The 24,081-nt window shown below is 46.2% G+C and overlaps 1 protein-coding gene across 1 annotated transcript in view; it reads left to right on the plus strand.

Annotated features, from left to right (window-relative positions):
* PDE2A (phosphodiesterase 2A) overlaps positions 1 to 24,081 on the plus strand; it is an 89,327-nt gene that overhangs the window by 55,897 nt on the left and 9,349 nt on the right. Inside the window, exons 12-23 of the mRNA XM_039355877.1 lie at positions 16 to 146; positions 1,118 to 1,229; positions 7,886 to 7,925; positions 10,528 to 10,591; positions 12,754 to 12,832; positions 16,781 to 16,958; positions 18,294 to 18,406; positions 19,419 to 19,496; positions 19,806 to 19,928; positions 22,479 to 22,549; positions 22,742 to 22,864; positions 23,775 to 23,862. Of these exons, the coding sequence (XP_039211811.1) occupies positions 16 to 146; positions 1,118 to 1,229; positions 7,886 to 7,925; positions 10,528 to 10,591; positions 12,754 to 12,832; positions 16,781 to 16,958; positions 18,294 to 18,406; positions 19,419 to 19,496; positions 19,806 to 19,928; positions 22,479 to 22,549; positions 22,742 to 22,864; positions 23,775 to 23,862 (1,200 nt within the window). The remainder of the gene's footprint in view (positions 1 to 15; positions 147 to 1,117; positions 1,230 to 7,885; positions 7,926 to 10,527; positions 10,592 to 12,753; positions 12,833 to 16,780; positions 16,959 to 18,293; positions 18,407 to 19,418; positions 19,497 to 19,805; positions 19,929 to 22,478; positions 22,550 to 22,741; positions 22,865 to 23,774; positions 23,863 to 24,081) is intronic.

Consider the following 24,081-nt stretch of genomic DNA (forward strand, 5'->3'; position numbering starts at 1 on the left):
CCTCTTTCGTTCCAGGAAGAGCACAAGCAGCTGAACACCATGCTGGGCTTTGAGGTGACCTCCATGCTGTGTGTCCCTGTGGTCAGCCGAGCCACCTCCCAGGTGGTGGCCTTGGCCTGTGCCTTCAACAAGCTTGGCGGCGAAAGGTGAGTTGGGGATTCGGTGGTACTCAGAGGAGCAGGAAGAAGAATCATTCCTGCTTCTCCTTGGCAGATGACTTAAGCATCGGCCATCAGCTCTTGAGCATTGTGGGGGTGAATAACAAAATAACAGAGTTGGAAGGGACCTTGGAGGTCATCTAGTCCAACCCCCTGCTCAGGCAGGAGACCCTTATACCATTTCAGACAAGGGTTTGTCCAGTCTCTTCATAAAAACCTCCAGTGTTGGATCACCCACGACTTCTGGAGGCAGGTTGTTCCACTGGTTAATTGTTCTCCCTGTCAGGAAATTCCTCCTTAGTTCTAGGATGCATCTGCCAAGTGGGATGCATCTGGAATAAAGAGGTCCCTCAGAGCTGTCCAAATGGCTGTCCAGTCTCTTCTTAAAAACTTCCAGTGTTGGATCACCCACGACATCTGGAGGCAGGTTGTTCCACTGGTTAATTGTTCTAACTATCAGGAAGTTTCTCCTTAGCTCTAGGTTGCTTCTCTCCTTGATGAGTTTCCATCCGTTGTTTCTTGTCCTGCCTTCAGGGGCTTTGGAGAATAGCTTGACTCCCTCTTCTTTGGGGCAGCCCCTCAGATACCGGAAGACTGCTATCATGTCCCCCCTCGTCCTTCTCTTCATTAAACTAGACATACCCGATTCCAGCGACCGTTCTTCATATGTTTTAGCCTCCAGCCCCCTGATCATCTCTGTTGCTCCTTCTTCACGGGGCCACAGGACTTTCTGGTTTTTCTTTGAAGAACTGTCGCTTCCCATCCAAGAAGCTTCTTCTGCTCTTCACCCCAGAGCTGAAGAAGCTTCCTGGAGGAGAAGGGAAAGGTCTTCAAAGAAAAACCAGAAAGTCCCATGGCCTCTTAAAAAAAAAAAAAAAGCACCTTTGGGACAGCCAGGACCTGGATAATGGAGAATCTCCATGGACAACATCTTTGTTGCTCTTCTCTGTTCCCCACAGCTACAATGAAGCTGATGTCTACAAAATCCAGCATTGCTTCTGCTACACTTCCACGGTGCTGACCAGCACGTTGGCCTTCCAGAAGGAGCAGAAACTCAAGTGGGAGTGTCAGGTAAGGGGTACGCCCACCTGTCCTTGGCCTTCGTTATCCCCAGGTCATCCCAAGAACAAAGCTCATATTCTTTAAGATCCATCTGGAGTGAAGAGGTCCCTCAGAGCTGTCCAAATGGCTGTCCAGTCTCTTCTTAAAGACTTCCAGTGTTGGAGCATTCACAGCTTCTGGAGGCAGGCGGTTCCACTGGTTAATTGTTCTCCCTGTCAGGAAATTCCTCCTTAGTTCCAGGTTGCTTCTCTCTTTGGTGACTTTCCATCCATTGCTTCTTGTCCTGCCTTCTTCAGGGGCTTTGGAGAAGAGCTTGACTTCTTTGGGGCAGCCCCTGAGATACTGGAAGGCTGCTATCCTGTCCCCCCTCGTCTTTCTCTTCGTTAAACAAGACATACCCAATTCCAGCAACCGTTCCTTACATATTTTAGCCTCCAGTCCCCTGATCATCTTTGTTGCTCTTCTCTGCCCTCTTTCTAGAGTCTCAACATCTTTTTTACATCGTGGGGACCAAAACTGGATGCAGGATTCCAAGTGTGGCCTTACCGAGGCCTTGTAAAGTGGTACTAACACTTCACGTGATCTTGATTCTATCCCTCTGTTGATGCAGCCCAGCACTGTGTTGGCTTTTTTGACAGCTGCAGCACACGGCTGGCTCGTATTTAAGGGATGGTCCACTAGGAGCTGGTCTTTGAGGAATGGAGAGGGAACAACTGTCCTCCCTGTGGATTTTTTTTTAGGGAGGAACCCCATTTCTTAATGCAGCCTGGTGCTCTCTCTCTCTCTTTCTCTCTCTCTCTCCTGCCCTCCCTCCCTCCCTTCCTTCCTCTCTGTCTTTCTTTCTCTCTCTCTCTCTGTTTCGCACTTTCTTTTCCTTCCTTTTTTCTTCCTCTCTCATTCTTTCTCTTTTCTCTCTCTCTCTCTCTCTGTTTTGCCCTCTTGCTCTTTCTTTTCCTTCCTTCCTTTCTTCCTCTCTCTCTCCCTCTCTGACTCTCTCTCTTTCTCTGTTTCGCCTTCTTCCTCCTTGTTTTCCTTCCTTCCTTACATCCTTCCTTCCTTTTTCTCTTTCTCTCCTCTCTTCTTTCTCTTCTTTCTCTTTCTCTTTCTCTCTTCTTTCTCTTCTTTCTCTCTCTCTCCTCTCTCTTTTTTCTTCTCTCTCTCTCCTGCCCTCCCTCCCACCCTCCCTTCCTCTCTTTCTTTCTCTCTCTCTCTTTCTCTCTTTCGCACTTTCTTTTCCTTCCTTTTTTCTTCCTCTCATTCTTTCTCTTTCTCTCTCTCTCTCTTTCTCTCTCTCTGTTTTGCCCTCTTGCTCTTTCTTTTCCTTCCTTCCTTCCTTTCTTCCTCTCTCTCCCTGTCTCTCTTTCTCTTTCTTTCTCTGTTTTTGCCTTCTTGCTTCTTCCTTCCTTCCTTCCTTCCTTCCTTCCTTCCTCTCTCTTTCTCTCTTTCTTTTTCTCTTCCTCTCTCATTCTTTTTCACACACACACACACACACACACACACACACACACACACACACACACACACTAACACTCACACAAAGACAGAACTTTTCAGCTTCCAACTTGCCCACCACCCAATGAGTCCCTTTGGGCCAGCCATGTGCTCAGGGCTCCCTCTGGCGGTGCTGTTTGGAACAATATTGCAAGTCTTTGGTAAAGTTCACTCTTCCCTTAAACAGCTGCAGCATATTTACCAAATGCTAATTTATTGTAAATTGGGTTAAGGCAAATTATTATTGAAAGAATCTATGCGGTCACTGAGAGCGGACAGCAGCTCGATGGCGCATAATCAATCAACTTGATTGCAAATGCATTTAGGGACTGAGCTGGTGGATTAAGGAACTTGGAATGGTTCCTACCTTCACACAACACAGGATAACAGAGTTGAAGGGGCCTTGGAGGTCATCTAGTCCAACCCCCTGCTCAGGCAGGAGACCCTATACCATTTCAAACAAATGGCTGTCCAGTCTCTTCTTGAAAACTTCCAGTGTTGGAGCATTCACCGCTTCTGGAGGCAGGTGGTTCCACTGGCTAATTGTTCCAACTGTCAGGAAGTTTCTCCTTAGTTCTAGGTTGCTTCTCTCCTTGATGAGTTTCCATCTGTGGCTTCTTGTCCTGCTTTGGAGAATAGCTTGACTCCCTCTTCTTTGGGGCAGCCCCTCAACTATTGGAAGATGCTCTATCCATTTCCACACAGTCCAGTATTTTCTTAATTATCTCTTCACCCAATGGTATTTTTTTCATTTTTCCAGTGCTGAGCAAATACAATCCTTGCTGCTGTGAATACATGTAAAGTAAAATATACACTTTATCACTTTTTTCTGAAATTATACCTAGTAAAAAGAGTTCAGGTTTAAAGCCTGTGTGCTTCCCTAACATCTTTTCTAACCAAGTATGTATGTTTGTCCAATTTTTATTTTTTATTTTTTTTGCTTTAACACACATCCACCACAAGAATCAAGATCACGTGAAGTGTTAATACCACTTTACAAGGCCTTGGTAAGGCCACACTTGGAATACTGCATCCAGTTTTGGTCACCATGATGTAAAAAAGATGTTGAGACTCTGGAAAGAGGGCAGAGAAGAGCAACAAAGAGGATCAGGGGACTGGAGGCTAAAACATACAAGGAACGGTTGCTGGAATTGGGTATGTCTAGTTTAAAGAAGAGAAGGACGAGGGGGGACATGATAGCAGCCTTCCAGTCTCTCAGGGGCTGCCCCAAAGAAGAGGCAGTCAAGCCATTCTCCAAAGCGCCCGAGGGCCAGACAAGAAGCAACGGATGGAAAGAGTGCAGTACTGCAGGCCACTTTAGCTGACTATGTTCAGCAGGTCAGCGGTTCAAATCTCACCGGCTCAAGGTTGACTCAGCCTTCCATCCTTCCGGGGTAGGTAAAATGAGGACCCAGATTGTTGGGTGCAATGTAAATATATATATATATATACATTGCTTACTGGTGTACACCGCTTAGAGAGTGCTTGCACTTAAAGCGGTATATAAGTCTCATAAATAAATAAATAAATAAATAAATAAATAAATAAATAAGGAGAGAAACAACCAACTAAGAAATTTCCTGACCATTAGAACAATTAACCAGTGGAACAACCTGCCTCCAGAAGTGGTTTATGCTCCAACACTGGAAGTTTTTAAGAAGAGACTGGACAGCCATTTGTCTGAAATAGTATAAGGTTTCCTGCCTGAGCAGGGGGTTGGACTAGATGACCTCCAAAGTCCCTTCTAACTTTATTAGTAGGAGTAGTAGTAGTATTGTGATAATAGATACCAGGGTTTTGGCTACACTGAGAATTAAAGAAAAAGAAGATCTAGAATATGTTCAAACGTGGAACCTATTCTATCATTGGCTGGAAAAACAGGATAGAGAGTAAGAACTTAATTGGTATTAGTAAACCTAATAAATTAACCCAGGCAACACGTTATTCATGAAGCACTAAGGAATTGTAATAATAGAAAATTGATAAAATATTATATAAAAAATATTGGAAGATGCTAGCTATCATGTCAAAAGTTCTTCTTTTCATTAAACTGGACATACCCAATTCTCATGCCCAATGTATGGCTGTGAAAGTTGGACCATAAGAAAGGCTGAGCGCCAAAAGAATGGAGGCCTTTGAACTATGGTGCTGGAGAAGACTCCTGCGAGTCCCTTGGACTGCAAGGCGATCCAACCGGTCAGTCCTGGAGGAGATCAACCCTGACTGCTCTTGAGAAGGCCAGATCCTGAAGTGGAAACTCAAGGACTTTGGCCACCTAATGAGAAGGAAGGACTCCCTGGAGAAGAGCCTAATGCTGGGAAAGATGGAGGGCAACAGAAGAAGGGGACGGCGGAGAAGGAGGTGGCTGGATGGAGTCACTGAAGCAGGAGGCGTGAGCTTCAATGGACTCCAGAAGATGGCAGAGAACAGGAAGGCCTGGGGGAACGTTGTCCATGGAGCCGTGATGCGTCGGACACGACTTCGTAACTAACAACAACACCCAATTCCTGCAACCGTTCTTCATTTGTTTTAGCCTCCAGCGCCCTAATCATCTTTGTTGCTTTTCTCTATACTCTTTCCACAGTCTCAGCATGTTTTTTGGTATCGCGGCAACCATAACTGGATAAGTAAGTCAACATCCTTGACTTATTTATGGAGTGGAGCCATTTTTTCATATCCTCGCAACAGACTGAAGCAGAAGCTCACCCCAGCAGCTAGATTGGCACCAGCCACTCAGAGAACAAACAGCAGCTTAACAAGAGGCGTGTCAACCAAGCTTCCTGTGTTGTGTGGATGCAGATGTGGGACTTCACCTGAAGAGATCAAGCTTGCAGATGGGGATAATAAAATTGGTTCATGCGTCTGTTTAAAATTTTTAAACTGCCTGACAGCCAAAGCTCTCGAGGTAGTTTACAATAAAAAGACAGTTAAACCCATAAAAATCAAATAAAGTGCAAAATAAAGACATCACACAGGGCAAACTAGACAGCTGCAAGGCAGTCATTCAAAGACATAAACAATGTACATTAAAATGTCATTAAAATACAATTAAGCCAGTTAAAAAGCAAGAGAGACTAGAAAGGCAGTCATTTAAATCTCAAAAAACATAAGACATAAATACAATTAAAATAAGATTAAGATGTCTAGGAAAATAGAAACATCTTCACCCAGGTTGAGAATAATGGGAATGGAGGGTGCCAGGATGCCATATATGGGGTGCCACCACAGAAAAAGCTCTCCTGGTTGCAGAGATCCACCTCACCAGCTTTATGTGGGGGATGGGGTAGATCTAGGGGAAGGTCTTGATTGAAAGATCTTCAGAACCAGATAAGAGAAGATGCTCCTTCAGATAAGGTGGTCTTCAGCTGTTGGGACTTTCGAAGGTCAAACTAAGATGGTCTTCAGCTGTTGGGACTTTTGAAGGTCAAGATAAGATGGTCTTCAGCTATTGGGACTTTTGAAGGTCAAACTAAGATGGTCTTCAGCTGTTGGGACTTTTGAAGGTCAAGATAAGATGGTCTTCAGCTGTTGGGACTTTTGAAGGTCAAACTAAGATGGTCTTCAGCTGTTGGGACTTTTGAAGGTCAAGATAAGATGGTCTTCAGCTGTTGGGACTTTTGAAGGTCAAAATAAGATGGTCTTCAGCTGTTGGGACTTTTGAAGGTCAAAATAAGATGGTCTTCAGCTGTTGGGACTTTTGAAGGTCAAAATAAGATGGTCTTCAGCTGTTGGGACTTTTGAAGGTCAAGATAAGATGGTCTTCAGCTGTTGGGACTTTTGAAAGTCAAGATAAGATGGTCTTCAGCTGTTGGGACTTTTGAAGGTCAAAATAAGATGGTCTTCACCTGTTGGGACTTTTGAAGATCAAAACCACTGAACTTCTGCAAAGTTTAGAGATATCTCCTGTAGGCTTGCATCTCAGACCTCAAGAAGAATAGTTGAAGGCATGGGGTATGTCTAGTCTAATAAAAAGAAGGACGAGAGCTGACATGATAGCAGTCTTCCAGTATCTGAGGGGTTGCCACAAAGAAGAGGGGGGGGTCCACCTATTCTCCAAAGCACTTGAGGGCAGGACAAGAAGCAACGGATGGAAACCAACCAAAGAGAGAAGCAATCTGGAACTAAGGGGAGAAACTTCCTGACTGGGAGGACAATTCATCAGTGGAACAACCTGCCTCCAGAAGTTGTGGGTGCTCCAGCTCTGGAGGTTTCCAAGAAGAGATTGGATAAGCATTTGTCTAGGGCAGGACTTTTCAACCAGGGGTAGGGGTACCACCTGTGGTCCATTGGCACCTGGCAGGGGGTACGCAACCATCCTAGAAAAGTGGTAGCGGGGGAGGAAAATGAGCTGAACCAGTGGCAGCACCGCACAAGCCTGAGCAAGAGACGGCTGGAGCTGCAGGGATGTCAGGGCTCAGCGGAAGCGCCAGGATCAGTGCCAGGTTCCAGCTGGAGCTCAGCGCTGATCCTGGCGCTTCTGCTGAGCCCAGAAGAAGCGCCGATCAGCTGGAATGTTGCAGCCTCTCCAGGGTCTTGTGATTTACATTCAGATGCTTGGCAAACCGATTCATATTTATGACGGTCACAGCGTCCCAGGGTCATGTGAAGTGACCAAAACCTGCTGCAACCACCCAGCAGACAGGGGGGGGAATAAAAACCAAACACCCCCCACCCCACCCCCGCTGCCAATCCTCAACAGAAATGCTCACAACAATGAAAACCTCGGACAGGAGGAAGAGCGCGGCCGGGCGGGCAGGCAGGTGTCTTGCTCGGCTGTGGCTTGGGGGGCACTTTTTTCAGTGCCACTGTAACTTCGAACAGTCACTAAGCGAACTGTTGTAAGTCGAGGACTACCTGTGCTTTATCACTTTTTTCTTTCTTTCTTTTTTTTTTTTTTTTGGTCATCAAGTTTTTGACCCCTTGCTAGGCGACTGGTGGTCCTCGGATGTTGCCATATCCTAAAAGTGGTACAAGGGGTGAAAAGGTTGAAAAGCCCTGGGCTAGAGTTCTCTCTCTGAGCAAGGGGTTGGACTAGAACATCTCCAAGGTCCCTTCCAACTGAATTCTGTTATTCTGACCAATAAGAGGCGGCGTGCATCCTTTCCAAAAATGCAACGTTGGTCCTTGGCAAGAACGGGGGGGCGTTCACCTCTTTTTCTTCTTCTCCTCCTCAGGCTCTTTTGCAAGTGGCCAAGAACCTCTTCACTCACCTGGGTAGGTATCCAAGTCCATCCAGCACCAGCCAAGGACAGGAGAAAGGAACCAGGGCCTGACACAGGACATCTCTGCTTAAGAGACTCTACTGATGATTTGGCCCCATTGAAATTGGGGGTGGTGGTGGGCTGGCCGGGGTTGCTTTCCAGTGGAGGTGGGGTGGGAATAAAGCTCCTCTATCCCCCCTCCCAGAAGATATATGTCTGAGGTCCATCAGATAGTCCTCTGAGCTTCTCCCCACTTCTTACCCATTTCAAATGATGTGTTGGACCAGTTGAGCCATCTGGTCCATTTTATAGCTAGCTTAGGAATTGAGGACTGTGTTAGAGCATTTAGCGTTGAAAGGGTTAAACGCTGCCTCCTTAAGAGGTGGCCTCTGGGAAATGTAGTCTAGTTGTCAGTCAGCCCTCTATCTTATCTAGTCAGTGGGAGGGGCTTCAAAGTTTATTACAGGATGTCCTGGCTACCTGCCGGGGTTGTAAAAGCTTTTGTTTTAATCAAGCATCATGCAGGTATCAATTGGCATCCATAACCATGCCTAGCTGAGATGGGAAATTTTTCCTTTTTACTTTTAATGAAGAGAAGGACCAGGGGGGACATGATAGCAGCCTTCCAGTATCTCAGGGGCTGCCCCAAAGAAGAGGGAGTCAAGCTATTCTCCAAAGTGCCTGAAGAAGGCAGGACAAGAAGCAACCTAGAACTAAGGAGAAACTTCCTGACAGTTAGAACAATTAACCAGTGGAACAACCTGCCTCCAGAAACTATGGGTGCTCCAACACTGGAGATATTTAAGAAGAGACTGGACAGCCATTTGTCTAAAATGGTGTAGGGTTTCCTGTCTGAGCAGGGGGTTGGACTAGATGACCTCCAAGGTCCCTTCCAACTTGATGATGATGATCATCATCATCATTATCATCATTATCATCACACAGTCAGCCAGATGTTCAGACTGGATTTGGCATTTTGTCTACCTAGCGAGTCCTTACCCAGGACCTGGGATAGGCAGATGTGGATGTTTGATGGTATTACAGATATTGTCGCAGGATGGAAGCAGTTCCTAATAAGGCTGCCTTTGCAATTGACTAATAGCGAATTTGTCAATGCCAATGGTGTTCAAGTGGTGCTCCAGTTGTTTTGGGATTGCACCCAAGGCACCTATCATCATCACATCATCATCATTATTATTATTATTATTATTATTATTATTATTATTATTATTATTATTATTATTATTACTTTTCTGGAACGTAGACTGAGATGCATCATAGTCCTGATCCAGAGAGCGTAAACTCCACGAGATGGTTTTAAACAAATATTTATTGTCCAGAAATTCCAAGCTGAGACTTACATTGCAGTAGATACATCCGGTCATATTCATATCTATCCATTCTCGCCGATAAAAAGGGAATAATTCCCCATCTCAGCTAAGAGATAAGATAAGATAAAATATTTATTTATTTATTTATTTATTTAAATCTATTTATTTATTTAAATTTATTTATTTATTTAAATAACCTTTATTGTCATTTTGTTTTACTGTGGGCACAACGGCACACATCAAAAATGAAACTGAGTTGCCCGCTCTCAAAGTGAAACATACGTGACACACACCTAAACATACTATGAACAACATATGTATAGACCAGGGGTAGTCAACCTTGGCTCTTTTATGACTCGTGGACTTCAACTCCCAGAATTCCTGAGCCAGCATGGCTCAGCTTGGAAACCTCTCCCTTTCCCCTCAGCATGGCTGGCTCAGGAATTCTGGGACTTGAAGTCCATCAGTCATGAAGAGGGCATAGTTCCCCCATGTTGGCTCAGGAATTCTGGGAGTTAAAGTCCACAAGTCATGAAGGGGCCATAGTTCCCCCATGCTGGCTCAGGAATTCTGGGAGTTAAAGTCCACAAGTCATGAAGGGGCCATTGTTCCCCCATGCTGGCTGAGGAATTCTGGGAGTTGAAGTCCACGAGTCATGAAGAGGGCATAGTTCCCCCATGTTGGCTCAGGAATTCTGGGAGCTGAAGTCCCCGAGTCATGAAGGGGCCATAGTTCCCCCATGCTGGCTGAGGAATTCTGGGAGTTGAAGTCCATCAGTCATGAAGGGGCCATAGTTCCCCCATGCTGGCTCAGGAATTCTGGGAGCTGAAGTCCCCGAGTCATGAAGGGGCCATAGTTCCCCCATGCTGGCTGAGGAATTCTGGGAGTTGAAGTCCATCAGTCATGAAGGGGCCATAGTTCCCCCATGCTGGCTGAGGAATTCTGGGAGTTGAAGTCCATCAGTCATGAAGGGGCCATAGTTCCCCCATGTTGGCTCAGGAATTCTGGGAGTTGAATTCCATGAGTCATAAAAGAGCCAAGGTTGACTACCCCTGGTACAGACCCACATCCCTACATATACATAGCAAATAAATATTAAATACTGTCCATCTTGAATAGATAACGGAAGGAGGAAGCTTGAGAGCTAGGCATGGTTACGGATGCCAATCGGTGGGTGTATGGTGGGATGGGAATAAAGTCCCCCCCCCCCAAAAAAAGATATATTTCTGAGGTCCACCAGACGGTCCTCTCAGCTTCTCCCCAATTCCTTCCTTTCTCTTTCAGATGACGTTTCGGTGCTGCTGCAGGAGATCATCACGGAAGCCAGGAATCTCAGCAATGCTGAAATGTGGGTCTTATCCTGGGCAGGAGGGCCTAATGGTCACAGCTGGGCTCCTGGTGGGGGCGGCATTCACGAGGAACAGCCCAAACAACCCTGCGGGGGGGGGTGTCTCTGGATTGCTCCTACAGGCTGCAAATCCTGGAGGAGAGAGCGTGGGGCGTTGTCTATGTTTTATATGCTTAAGTTTTATTTAAAGACATTTCCTGGTAATTTGTGACTCCCAGTGGAGAACCTCAGTCAAAAACAGAGAGTTAAAAAAAAACATGGGCAGGCAGGGAAGGAGGGAAGATGGAAAGAAGGAAGGGAGGAAGAAAGAGGGAGGGAGGGTAGAAAGGAAGGAATGGGGGAAGAAGGAGGGAGAGAAGGAATGAAAGAGGGAGGAAGGGAGAGGGAGAGAAGGAGGGAAGAAGGAAAGAAGGGAGGAAGAAAAATGAGGGAGGAAGAACGAGTGAAAAGAGAGAAGGAAAGAAGGAAGGGGGAGGGAGGGAGGGAGGAAGGGAGAGAAGGAGGGAAGATGGAAAGAAGGAAGGGAGGAAGAAAGGGAGGGAGGATGGAAAGGAAGGAAAGGGGAAAGAAGAAGGGAGAAGGAATGAAAGGGAGAGAGGGAGGAAGGAAGGGAGAGAGGGAGAGAAGGAGGGGAGATGGAAAGAAGGGAGGAAGAAAAATGGGGAGGAGGGAGGAAGGGAGGGAAGAACGAGTGAAAAGAGAGAAGGAAAGAAGGAAGGGGGAGGGAGGGAGGGAGGAAGGGAGAGAAGGAGGGAAGATGGAAAGAAGGGAGGAAGAAAAAAGGGAGAGGAAGGGAGGAGGGAGGATCGATGAAAAGAGAGAAGGAAAAGGAAAGGGGAGGAAGGAATGGAGGAAGAGGATGGAATGAAAGTGGAAGGGAGGAAAGGAGAGGGAGAGAAGGGGGGAAGATAGAAAGAATGAAGGAAGAAAAAGAGGGAGGAAGGAAGGAGTGAAAAGAGAAAGAGGGAGGAAGGGAGGGTGAGAGAGAAGTAGGGAAGATGGAAAGAAAGAAGGGAGGAAGAAAAACAGGAAGGAAGGAAGGAAAGAGAAAGAGAGAGAAAAGAAGAAACGGGACCGGGGAGGAATAGAAAAAACGCATCCTAGCCCTTCTTCTCCTCCTCCTCCTCTTCTTCTTCTATTGTTCTTCTATTCTTCTTCCTCCTCCTCCTCTTCTTCTTCTTCTATTCTTCTTCCTCCTCCTCTTCTTCCTCCTCTTCTTCTTCTATTCTTCTATTCTTCTATTCTTCTTCCTCCTCCTTCTTCTATTCTTCCCTCCTCCTCCTCTTTTTCTTCTTCTATTCTTCTTCTTCTTCTTCTTCTTCTTCTATTCTTCCTCCTCCTCCTCTTCTTCTTCTTCTTCTTCTATTCTTCTATTCTTCTTCCTCCTCTTCCTCCTCCTCTTCTTCTATTCTTCTTCTTCCTCCTTTTCCTCCTCCTTCTTCTTCTATTCTTCTTCTATTCTTCTTCTTCTATTCTTCCTCCTCCTCCTTCTTCTTCTATTCTTCTATTCTTCCCTCCTCCTCCTCTTTTTCTTCTTCTATTCTTCTTCTATTCTTCTTCCTCCTCCTCCTCTTTTTCTTCTTCTTCTATTCTTCCTCCTCTTCCTCCTCCTTCTTCTTCTATTCTTCTTCTATTCTTCTTCTTCCTTCCTCCTCCTTCTTCTTCTATTCTTCTTCTATTCTTCTTCTTCTATTCTTCCTCCTCCTCCTCTTCTTCTATTCTTCTATTCTATTCTTCTTCTATTCTTCTTCCTCCTCCTCTTTTTCTTCTTCTTCTATTCTTCCTCCTCTTCCTCCTCCTTCTTCTTCTATTCTTCTTCTATTCTTCTTCTTCCTCCTCCTCCTCTTTTTCTTCTTCTATTCTTCTTCTTCTATTCTTCTTCCTCCTCCTCTTCTTCTATTCTTCCTCCTCTTCCTCCTCCTTCTTCTTCTATTCTTCTTCTATTCTTCTTCTTCCTCCTCCTCCTCTTTTTCTTCTTCTTCTATTCTTCCTCCTCCTCCTCCTCCTCCTCCTCCTCCTCCTCCTCCTCTTCTTCTTCTTCTTCTTCTTCTTCTTCTTCTTCTTCTTCTTCTTCTATTCTTCTATTCTTCCTCCTCCTCCTCCCCTGTTTCCCGCCTGGAGGCTCTCTCCTCACCCTCTTCCCTCACGGGACTCCCTTTCAGATGTTCGGTTTTCCTGCTGGACCGAAGCAGTCACGAACTGGTGGCCAAGGTCTTCGACGGCGGAGTGGTGGATGACGAGGTGAGACACGCAGGGGAACCGGAGGCCGAGAGGAAACGGGGGGGGGGGGGGCTGGACTAGAAGACCTCCCAGGTCCCTTCCAACTGGGTTATTCTGCCATTCTGAATGGAGGAGAGAAAGCATAACTCAGCTGGCCCACAACCCAGATCAGAAATCCCACTGCTAGGAAAGACGGTCGCGTGAGCCACGCCTGGTTTTAAGACTTTTTTTTCCCCCACCGTCGTTAAGCAGATCCATATCATTGTTAAGTGAGCCAGGCGGCCGTTAAGTGAATCCAGCATCCCCCCCCATTGACTTTGCTCATCAGAAGCCAGCTGGGAAGATCACAAATTGTGATTGCGTGACCCCCGGGATCCTGCAACAGTTGTTATGAGTTGCCAAGTGCCTGGATTTTTATCACGTGACCACGGAGAGGCAGCAACGGTCGTAACTGTGAAACGCCGTCCCAAGTCTTTTTTTTTCAGTGCCGTTGTAGCTTCACCAAACAAACGGTCGTAATCCGAGGAATGGCTTTAAACCCAATTTCCGCCTTCTGGAAGTTTTAAAGAAGAGACTGGACAGCCATTTGTCTGAAATGGGATAGGGGTATTCTGACTCTGATATAAAACACCTATCAAGTCAGATAGATAACTCAAAAGAAATGATCTTATAATAAACAAAAAGTATATTTATTAGAAAGATTACTTGCATTCACGCTGTGGTTGTTCCTCCTGGAAAATACATCTTTTGTCCATTTCTTCAGACCATCTCTTTAGGTAAAAGTATGATGCTCTTCCATACCATCTTTATAACGGCTCAGGCTTATTGTGTGACCTTCCATGGCCCATGCTTCTTACAGACAAAGACCTTCCCATGTGGCTTGTGTCCAGGAAGTCTCCCAATGACCTTTTTAGACTCCTCCCACTGACCCATCAACAGACCTAGCATTTAACCCAGTGGTTCTCAACCTTTTTAATGCCGCGACCCCCAACCGGTCGTAAGTTGAGGACTACTCAACTGGTGCAGCCCCGTTTGCAGAATGGGACTTTTGGCGGGCTCAGCAGGGCAGAGACAGCCTGGACAATTCCTATTGGCTTTGGAAAGCCAATAGAATTAGACTCTATTCAAGAGAGTCTATCCTATTGGCTTTCAAAAGCCAATAGAAGAAAAGGGAGTAGCACAGCTAAGGAAAAGGGGAAAAATATGGCGGACTGCGTTGTTTGGCGACCCCCGTGAAATGGTCGTTCGACCCCAAATGGGGTCCCGACCCACAGGGTGAGAACCACTGATTTAACCCAATAACTGCCGGATATTCTAACATGCTGATACCTGCTCTCTAGTTGGGGTTACATATATGTTCCAGAATAAGGGGGTTGGACTAGATGACCTCCAAGGTACCATCCAACTTCTTCTTCATCATCATCATCATTATTATTATTATAGAGGTTGCAGATTTACTCGCTAATAGAAGATCAACGTTCATATTTTTTGTTTTTAAAAAAATATATCAAGATTTCAAACCATTCAAACGTTGCAGAAGAGCGTCACGATTCGGCTGCGAGACCAAGATGTCGTTCTAAATTCCCGACTAGGGATAGACAGCCATTAAAAAGAGAGAGAGAGAGAGAGAGAGAGAAAGAGAGAGATTCAAATGGAAAGGGCCTGAATTTGGTCCTCAGTTTACGACTTAGTGATGATTCAAAGTTTACAACGGCACTGAAAAAAGGGACTTACGACCATTTTTCACACTCATGACCGTTGCAGCATTCCCCAGGGTCACGTGATCAAGATTCAGACGCTTGGCAACTGGCATGTACTCGTGACAGTTGCAGCATCCCGAGGTCATGTGATCACATTTTGTGACCTGACAAGCAAAGTGAGAGGGGGAGAGAGAAGGAGGAGGAGGAGGAGGAGGAGGAGGAGGAGGAGGAGGAAAGAAAGAAAAAGAAAGAAAGAAAGAAAGAAAGAAAGAAAGAAAGAAAGAAAGAAAGAAAGAAAGAAAGAAAGGAACAAGGGAGAGGGAGGGAGGGGAGCAGGAGGGAAAGGCAAAGGGGAAGAAGGAAGAAGAGTAAGGAGGAGGAGGAGGAGAAAAAGAAGGGAGGAAGAAGAGAAAGGAAGAGACAGGACGGAGAAGGGAGGGAGAAGAGGAGAAGTAGGAGAAAGAGGGAAGGGAGGAGAAAGAAAGAGAAGGAAGAGGGGAGAGAGAAGGAATGGGGAGAGGGAGAAGAGGAGAAGTAGGAGAAAGAGAAAGGGAAGGGAGGAGGAGGAGGAATGAAGAGAAGGAAGAGGGGGGAGAGAAGAAAAGGCAGAGGGAGGAGGAGGAGGAGGAGGAGGAGGGAGGGAGAGGAAGGGGGCAGAGGGCAAAAGAGGGGGGGAGAGGGAGAGGGGGAAAGCCAGATTCACTTAACGACTGTGTTACCAAATGTAACAACTGCTTTGATCCACTTAACAACGGTGGCAAGAAAAGTCATAAAATGGGGCAAAACTCACTTAACAAATGTCTCACTTAGCAACATAAATCTGGGGCTCAATTACGGTCGTAAGTCTAGGACTACATCATCATCATCATAATGACTCGATAGGTAGACAAAAATGCCAAATCCAGTATGAACATCTGGCTGACTGTGCAATGACCAATAACAACAACAACAACAACAACAATAATAATATAGCTATGCTTACTATTCCTCTTCTTAGTCCTCTGCTCGTTTGTCTCATGATAAAGTCTGCTTGCTCCCCAAATTATGGGAACGGCGGCCAAAACTCAGAAATCGTGCCTTTTTTTTCCTTTCTTTCTCACGAGCTGTGGTTAAAAACACAGACTTCAGAGCAGGACATGTCAGGTTTCATCCCAGCTGAAGAGACTTTCTCTCTTTGGTTTGAGTGCTTTGTAAATCTGGGTCTGTTTAGCCCAAGGCTGGGTGTGGAGGTTTTGCAAAAAAATAAATCTTTCAAAAAGCCATTTCCCTCCTTAGATGTTAACTTGTAAGTTATGAATGAGTTGCTTACCGACTTGGAGAATTTATGGACAATTAAAGTGAAATATAAGCCATTTTTTACTGAAATGGCAGGGTGTAACTGCTGTGTTCGCTCTCTCTCTGTCTCCACCAATACCTCTCAACCTGGGCAAGATGCTGGCTGGGGGATTCTGGGAGTTGAAGTCCCCCCCATCTTAAAGCAGGCTGTCTAGGGGATTCTGGGAGTTGAAGTCCACCCATCTTAAAGCATGCTGACTAGGGATTCTGGGAGTTGAAGTCCACCCATCTTAAAGCATGCTGTCTAGGGGATTCTGGGAGTTGACGTCCATTCATCTTAAAGCATGCTGGCTGGGGGATTCTGGGAGTTGAAGTCCACCCATCTTAAAGCATGCTGGCTGGGGGATTCTGGGAGTTGACATCCATTCATCTTAAAGCATGCTGGATGGGGGATTCTGGGAGTTGGTCCACCCATCTTAAAACATGCTGTCTAGGGGATTCTGGGAGTTGAAGTCCCCCCATCTTAAAGCATGCTGGCTGGGGAATTCTGGGAGTTGACATCCATTCATCTTAAAGCATGCTGTTGGGGGGATTCTGGGAGTTGAAGTCCACCCATCTTAAAGCATGCTGGCTGGGGGATTCTGGGAGTTGAAGTCCACCCATCTTAAAACATGCTGTCAGGGGGATTCTGGGAGTTGAAGTCCATTCATCTTAAAGCATGCTGGCTTGGGGATTCTGGGAGTTGAAGTCCCCCCATCTTAAAGTTGCCATGGTTGAAAAACACTGATTTCCTCACTCAAACCAGCAGACCCTTGTTGTCTCTCTTTGTGCGTCATTTAAGTGGTGATTGTGTTGCTTTCTTTTTCCTGCACTCCCCTTTGCCTTTCGTGATCGTTTTATATTTGTTCTGCTCTTCGCGTTGTTTTATGAACTAAGTAAAGCAAAAGAGAAAGATATTTGGAGTAACCAGCATGTTCTCCATCCCTGGGTACAGAGCTACGAAATCCGGATTCCAGCCGATCAGGGCATCGCCGGCCACGTGGCCACCACGGGCAAGATCCTGAACATCAAGGATGCTTATTCCCACCCCCTCTTCTACCGCGGGGTGGACGACAGCACCGGCTTTCGCACCAGGAACATCCTCTGTTTCCCCATCAAAGATGAGAACCAGGGTGAGCAGCCCGACCGCGGGGGAGATTCGGGTGTCCTGGGCACCCCTGGCCGAGAGGCCGCCAGGACACGCTCAGACAGTGCCAGGAGACGGCCATCCTGCAGCTGCACGCCAGGCGCCTGTCCTTTAAGTCCCCGAAACGCCTCCGAAGGAGACATTATCTGCCAGGAGGGAGGGAAAGAGAGTGATAAAGAGGGGGGAGGAAAAGAAAAGGAGGGAGGGAAGGGGAGGGAGGGAGGGAGGAAGGAAGGAAGGGAAAAAAGGGAGGGAGGGAGGAGAGACAGTGAGGGAGAAAGGAAGGAAGGAAGGGAAAAGGAGGGAAGGAGGGAGAGAGGAAAGGAGGAAGAAAAGAGAAGGAGGGTGGGAGGAAAAAAGGAAGGAAAAGAAAAGGAAGGAGGGACGGCAAGGAAGGAAGGAAGGAAGGAAAAAGGGAAGGAAGGAAGGAGGAAGGATGGAAGGAAAAGAAAAGGAAGGAAGGATGGGAAGGAAGGAAGGAAGGAGGGACGGGGAGGAAGGAGGGAAGGAAAAGAAAAGGAAGGAGGGATGGGGAGGAAGGAAGGAAGGAAGGAAGGAGAAGGAGGGTGGGAGGAAAGAAGGAAGGAAAAGAAAATGAAGGAGGGACGGCGAGGGAGAAAGGAAAGAAGGAAGGAAGGAAGGAAAAAGGGAGAAAGGGAAGGAGGGAGGGAGGAAGGAAGGAAAAGAAAAGAAAGGGGGGATGGGAAGGAAGGAAGGAAGGAAGGAAGGAAGGAAGGAAGGAAGGAACTCAGCTGATGATGATGATAAAGTTGGAAGGGACATTGGAGGTCATCTAGTCCAACCCCGTCAGGCAGGAAACCCTATACCATTTCAGACAAATGGCTGTCCAGTCTCTTCTTTAAAACTTCCAGTGTTGGAGCACTCACTGCTTCTGGAAGAAAGGAGAAGGAGGGTGGCAGGAAGGAAGGAAGGAGGAAAGGAAGGAAGGAAGGAAGGAAGGAAGGAAGGAAGGAAGGAAGGAAGGAAGGAAGGAAGGAAGGAAGGAAGGAAGGGTTAGCTGGCTAGGGAATTCTGGGAATTGAAGCCCACCTGTCGTAAAGTTGCCACAGTTTAAAGCTGCCACTTTATTTACCTGCAGCCTGAGCCCTTCCAGTGCAGGAATTCAGCTCAACCGTTTCTTGGTTCAGAAAAACAGCTTTTCTGAGGACTCTGCCCAAAACTGGCATCGTTTCTGCAGCTGCATTACAGGGCTAGCTCATAGCCAGCAGCCCTATCTCTCCTCCTCCTCCTCCTCCTCCTCCTCCTCCTCCTCCTCCATCACCATCCTCTTCCTCACCCTTTATCTCCTCTCGTCCTGCAGAGGTGATTGGCGTGGCCGAGCTGGTTAACAAAATCAACGGGCCCTGGTTTAGCAAATTTGACGAGGACCTGGCCACCGCCTTCTCCATCTACTGCGGCATCAGCATCGCCCACGTACGCTGGTTTTATTCTCTTTTTTCCCCCAACGCCTCTGGGCCCTTATCCCGGTGCAGACCAGACGCTTCCGCTGACCTTTGGGGAACTTTGGGGACCTGTAACCCCAATGCACCCCGACTGAAGCTGGCAAAGAAGTTTGTGGAAGAGGGCTTCGGGGGGGGGGGGGGAAGCCCTGAACATTAACTTTCATTAATATCTCCCGTAGAGAAGTTGCGTGCTCCAGGATGGACCGACTAAATCAGTGGTTCTTAACCTTTTTGAAAAAAATTGCCCCCTTGAGCCAATGAGGAAGTTGTCATTGCCCCCCTCCCCAACATAACCTCTCAATCACAACATAGGAAATAATTCTTCGATTTATGCAAACCCTTTTTTTGTTTTCTTTAAAATTGTCATCAGGACGTATCGATGCAAATAATTTATTTCCAGTCTTTTCCCCAGATCTCAACTGTTTGAAAAACTTTGGTGCCACCCGTCACTTTACTCCCAAACTTCGTGATACGTGTATTTCGTTATTATCTTATTTATTCAAGACACTTCAATGGAATGACCACGTTGAAAACAAAATTCAGTGGCAAGAAAGTGAAAGGCCCGAAAAGAAAAACAGTAACATTTAATGATTGAATTACAAGTGAAATTTAAGACGCAAAAAGAAATATAAAAAGGGTAGAGGCTGCTGCGCCACGCGCATGAAGATAAGCGATGCGTCTTCACATATCTACTGAAGCTAGCTGGAGGAACATTGGAAAACACAATTCAATCCACTAAGAGCGAGCGATCGGATGTTTTCGCACGACAGATAGGCAGCGATTCACTGTACGAAAACGTCTCAAAAGTGTCCCCCAAACTTCTCGCTCCATCGCCCCCATATCGCCCCCTTTTCGATCCTTCGACCCCGCATCGCCCGTTTTCGTTCCATCGCCCCCCTGAAAAACAAAATCACCCCCTGGGAGGGCGATATCGCCCAGGTTAAGAACCACTGGACTAAATCTTCTTTTTTTTCTTCTCGCAGTCCTTGCTCTACAAGAAGGTCCGTGAGGCTCAGTACCGGAGTCACTTGGCCAACGAGATGATGATGTATCACATGAAGGTAATCCTACAGGCTAAAATAAAAACCAGTGTTTTTCAACCTTGACCATTTTAAGGCGTGTGGACTTCAACTCCCAGAATTCCACAGCCAGCAATGCTGGCTGTGGAATTCTGGGAGTTGAAGTCCACACGCCTTAAAATGGTCAAGGTTGAGGAACACTGAGCTAAATGAACGATCCCTGCCTGTCAGAAGAATAATTTGGGGGGTCCCAACCTGGAGCCGGAGGCTGCGCCAGAATGAATAAAAATGAGATGAAAGAAGAAGACCCCCCCTCCATTTTGGAAACATGGACCCCCTTTTCTCTTCCAGGTCTCTGAGGATGAGCACACCAAGCTTCTCCATGAAGGGATCACCCCGGTTTCGGACTTCGATCCGGACTTTGCCAAATTCACCTACACGCCACGATCCCTTCCTGAGGACGACACATCAATGGTGAGCGTTAATCCTGGTTTGGCTGCTTGAAGCACCTGAAAAGATTGATTGATTGGTTGGCTGGTTGGTTGATTCATTCATTCATTCATGCATTCATTCTTCATTGATTGATTGATTCATTCGTTCGTTCGTTCATGCATTCATTCATTCATACATACATTCATTCTTCATTGACTGATTGACTGATTGATTGATTGATTGATTCATACATACATACATACATTCTTCATTGACTGATTGATTGATTGATTGATTCATACATACATACATACATTCTTCATTGACTGATTGATCTGGTTTGGCTGCTTGAAGCACCTGAAAAGATTGATTGATTGGTTGATTGGTTGCCTGGTTGGTGGATTCATTCATTCATTCATACTTTCATTCTTCATTGATTGATTGATTCATTCGTTCATGCATTCATTCATTCATACATACATTCAGTCTTCATTGACTGATTGACTTATTGATTGATTGATTGATTCATACATACATACATACATTCTTCATTGACTGATTGATTGATTGATTGATTCATGCATGCATGCATTCATTCATACATACATACATTCTTCATTGATTGATTGACTGATTGATTGATTGATCTGGTTTGGCTGCTTGAAGCACCTGAAAAGATTGATTGATTGGTTGATTGGTTGCCTGGCTGGTGGATTCATTCATTCATTCATACATTCATTCTTCATTGATTGATTGATTCATTCGTTCGTTCGTTCATGCTTTCATTCATTCATATATACATTCAGTCTTCATTGACTGATTGACTTATTGATTGATTGATTGATTCATACATACATACATACATTCTTCATTGACTGATTGATTGATTGATTGATTCATGCATGCATTCATTCATTCATACATACATACATTCTTCATTGATTGATTGACTGATTGATTGATTCATGCATGCATGCATGCATACATTCATTCTTCATTGACTGATTCTGATTGATTCATTCATTCATACATACATACATACATATATTCTTCATTGATTGATTGATTGATTTTGATTGATTGATTGATTCATGCACGCATGCATGCATTCATACATACATACATTCTTCATTGATTGATTGACTGACTGACTGATTGATTCATTCATTACATACATAGATTCATTGATTGACTGCTTGATTGATTGATTGATTGATTCATACATACATAGATTCTTCATTGATTGATTAATTTTGATTGATTGATTGATTCATTCATGCATTCATTCATTCATTCATATATACATACATTCTTCATTGATTGATTGATTGATTGATTGATTCATGCATGCATTCATTCATTCATTCTTCACTGATTGATTGACTGATTGATTTTTACGTACTCTCCTCTGCCAAGGGACACAGGGGAGGCCATGTAGGTTGAAAAACATCAAGGATCAAATAATCAACCCATAAAAGCCTTTTGCACCCAGAACTGCCACCCACGCAGACCCCTCAGCAGCTGCAGGGGAAAGCTGAGCTGAGTACATGGTGGGGGGGAAAAGGGCCTCAAGGCCAGGAAGGTCAGGGCTATCCAGAACCTGGGCAGGCCCAAGAGCAGAAGAAGCGATCCTTGTCTGTGGCCACCAGCATCTGCGCTCCCACCGACAAGGCCACTAGTAGCCACGAGACTGTCCATGTAACCGTGGTCACAGGGGCAGTACATTCTGCATAAGCTGTCGTTTCAGTGTCCTCTGAGATGGGGAAGGAGACAAAGAAGGGAGGAAGAGGAGAAAGGAAGGAAGGAAGGGAGTAGGGAAAAGGGAAAGGAAAAGGAGAGGGGGAGGAGGAGGAGAAAAAGGGAGAAGGAGAGGAAGGAGACAGAAGGGAGGAGGAGGAGCAGAAAGAAAGAAGGAGAAGAAAGAGGAAGAGGGAATGGAGAAGGAGAGGAAGGAGACAGAAGGGAGGAGGAGGAGGAGAAAGAAAGAAGGAGAAGAAAGAGGAAGAGGGAATGGAGAAGGAGAGGGAGAAAGGCAGAGGGAGGAGGAGGAAGAGGAACAAGAGGAGAAAGAAGGAGGAGAAGGGAGGAGAAAGAGAAGGAAGAGAGGGGAGGGAGAGAGATTGGAGACAGAGAAAGAGGAAAGGCTGGGAGAGGAAGAAGAAAGAAGAGGAGGAGAAGGAAGAGTGGGGAGAGAGGGAGTGGAGAGGGAAAGGCAGAGGGAGGAGGAAGAGGAGGAGGGAAGGAGGGAGAGGGTGAGAAAGGGAGCAGAGGGCAAGATTGGGGAGAATGGGCATCAAAACTATGTCACAACTCCTCGCAATCACAACAGTCTTCCACATTGCCACAATGTTGGCGGGGGGGGGGGGCAGAGGTTTCAATCTGGCCATTGCCAACAGGAAGACTCTTTCCCCATCAACCCTTTCCCTTCCACTCATTTTTCTTTCTTTCTTTCTTTCTTTCTTTCTTTCTTTCTTTCTTTCTTTCTTTCTTTCTTTCTTTCCTTCCTTCCTTCCTTCCTTCCTTCCTTCCTTCCTTCCTTCCTTCCTTCTTTCTTTCTTTCTTTCTTTCTTTCTTTCTTTCTTTTCCCCACAGGCCATTCTGAGCATGCTCCAGGACATGAATTTCATCAGCAGTTACAAAATCGACCGTCAGACTCTAGTCAGGTAAGTTTGGGAACCCCAGCAAGAAAGGGACCCCTTAAGGAGACTTCAATTGGGGGGGGGCGTCAATAAGGCCTTGCTGACTTACTTACTTTCTTTCTTCCTTCCTTCCTTCCTTCCTTCCTTCCTTCCTTTCTTTCTTTCTTTCTTTCTTTCTTTCTTTCTTTCGTTTTTTCTTTTGGTCCTTCTACTCAGGTTCTGCCTGATGGTGAAAAAGGGGTACCGGGACCCTCCGTATCACAACTGGACGCACGCTTTCTCCGTCTCCCACTTCTGCTACCTGCTCTACAAGAACCTGGAGCTCGTCAACTATCTGGAGTAAGTGGGCAGGATGGAGGGGGCTTAATGTACGCCAGGGGTCGTCAGAAGAAGGTTGGGCAACCCTTTGTCCAGAATGGTCGAGGCCGGGTTTCCTGCCTAAGCAGCAGGGGGCTGGACTAAATGACCTCCAAGGTCCCTTCCAACTCTTGTGATTCTGTTCATTAATCAGTGGAACGACTTGCCTCCAGAAATATAGCGTTTCCTGCCTGAGCAGCAGAGGGCTGGACTAGATGACCTCCAAGGTCCCTTCCAACTCTTGTGATTCTGTTCATTAATCAGTGGAACGACTTGCCTCCAGAAGTGTAGTGTTTCCTGCCTGAGCAGCAGGGGGCTGGACTAGATGACCTCCAAGGTCCCTTCCAACTCTTGTGATTCTGTTAATTTATTTATTTATTTATTAAAATGTATAGACCGCCCGACTCCCGCAGACTCCAGGTGGCTAACAATAGGGTTATAGACCCTATAGAAGTATAGGGTTTCCAGCAGGGGGCTGGACTAGATGACCTCCAAGGTCCCTTCCAATTCTGTGATTCTATTAATTAATCAGTTTTAATCAGGTTTCCTGCCTGAGCAGCAGGGGGCTGGACTAGATGATCTTCAAGGTGGCTTCCAAGTTTTGTTGTTATTATTATTATCATTATTATTATCATTATTATATTATTATTATTATTATTACTACTACTAAGTTGTGGGTGCTCCATCCCTGGAGGTTTTTAAGAAGAGGCTGGACAGCCCTTTGTCTGAAATGAGACAGGGTCTCCCGCCTGAGCAGGGGGCTGGGCTAGATGACCTCCAAGGTCCCCTTCCCTCTCTGTTCCGCTTGGCCAGCGTTTCTCGTGATCCTGATGCCGTCCCTCTGTTCATGCAGCCCGGAACTGATGCCCTCCGATCTTTTTCTTCTCCGCAGAGACATTGAAATCTTCGCCCTGTTCGTCTCCTGCATGTGCCACGACCTGGACCACCGAGGCACCAACAATTCTTTTCAGGTGGCCTCGGTAAGGTTGGGGGGGCTGCTCTGGGGGGGGGGGCTGGGAATTCTGGGACTTGAAGTCCACCCATGCTGGCTCAGGAACTCTGGGAGTTGAAGTCCAACTCTGGTGGCTGGGGGATTCTGGGAGTTGAAGTCCACCCTTCTTAAAGCACCCTGGCTGGGGGATTCTGGGAGTTGAAGTCCACCCTTCTTAAAGCATGCTGTCTGGGGGATTCTGGGAGTT

This window comes from Crotalus tigris, unplaced genomic scaffold (assembly GCF_016545835.1).
Source record: "Crotalus tigris isolate CLP2741 ecotype Arizona unplaced genomic scaffold, ASM1654583v1 scf7180000018765.387419, whole genome shotgun sequence".
Classification (NCBI taxonomy): Eukaryota; Metazoa; Chordata; class Lepidosauria; order Squamata; family Viperidae; genus Crotalus; species Crotalus tigris.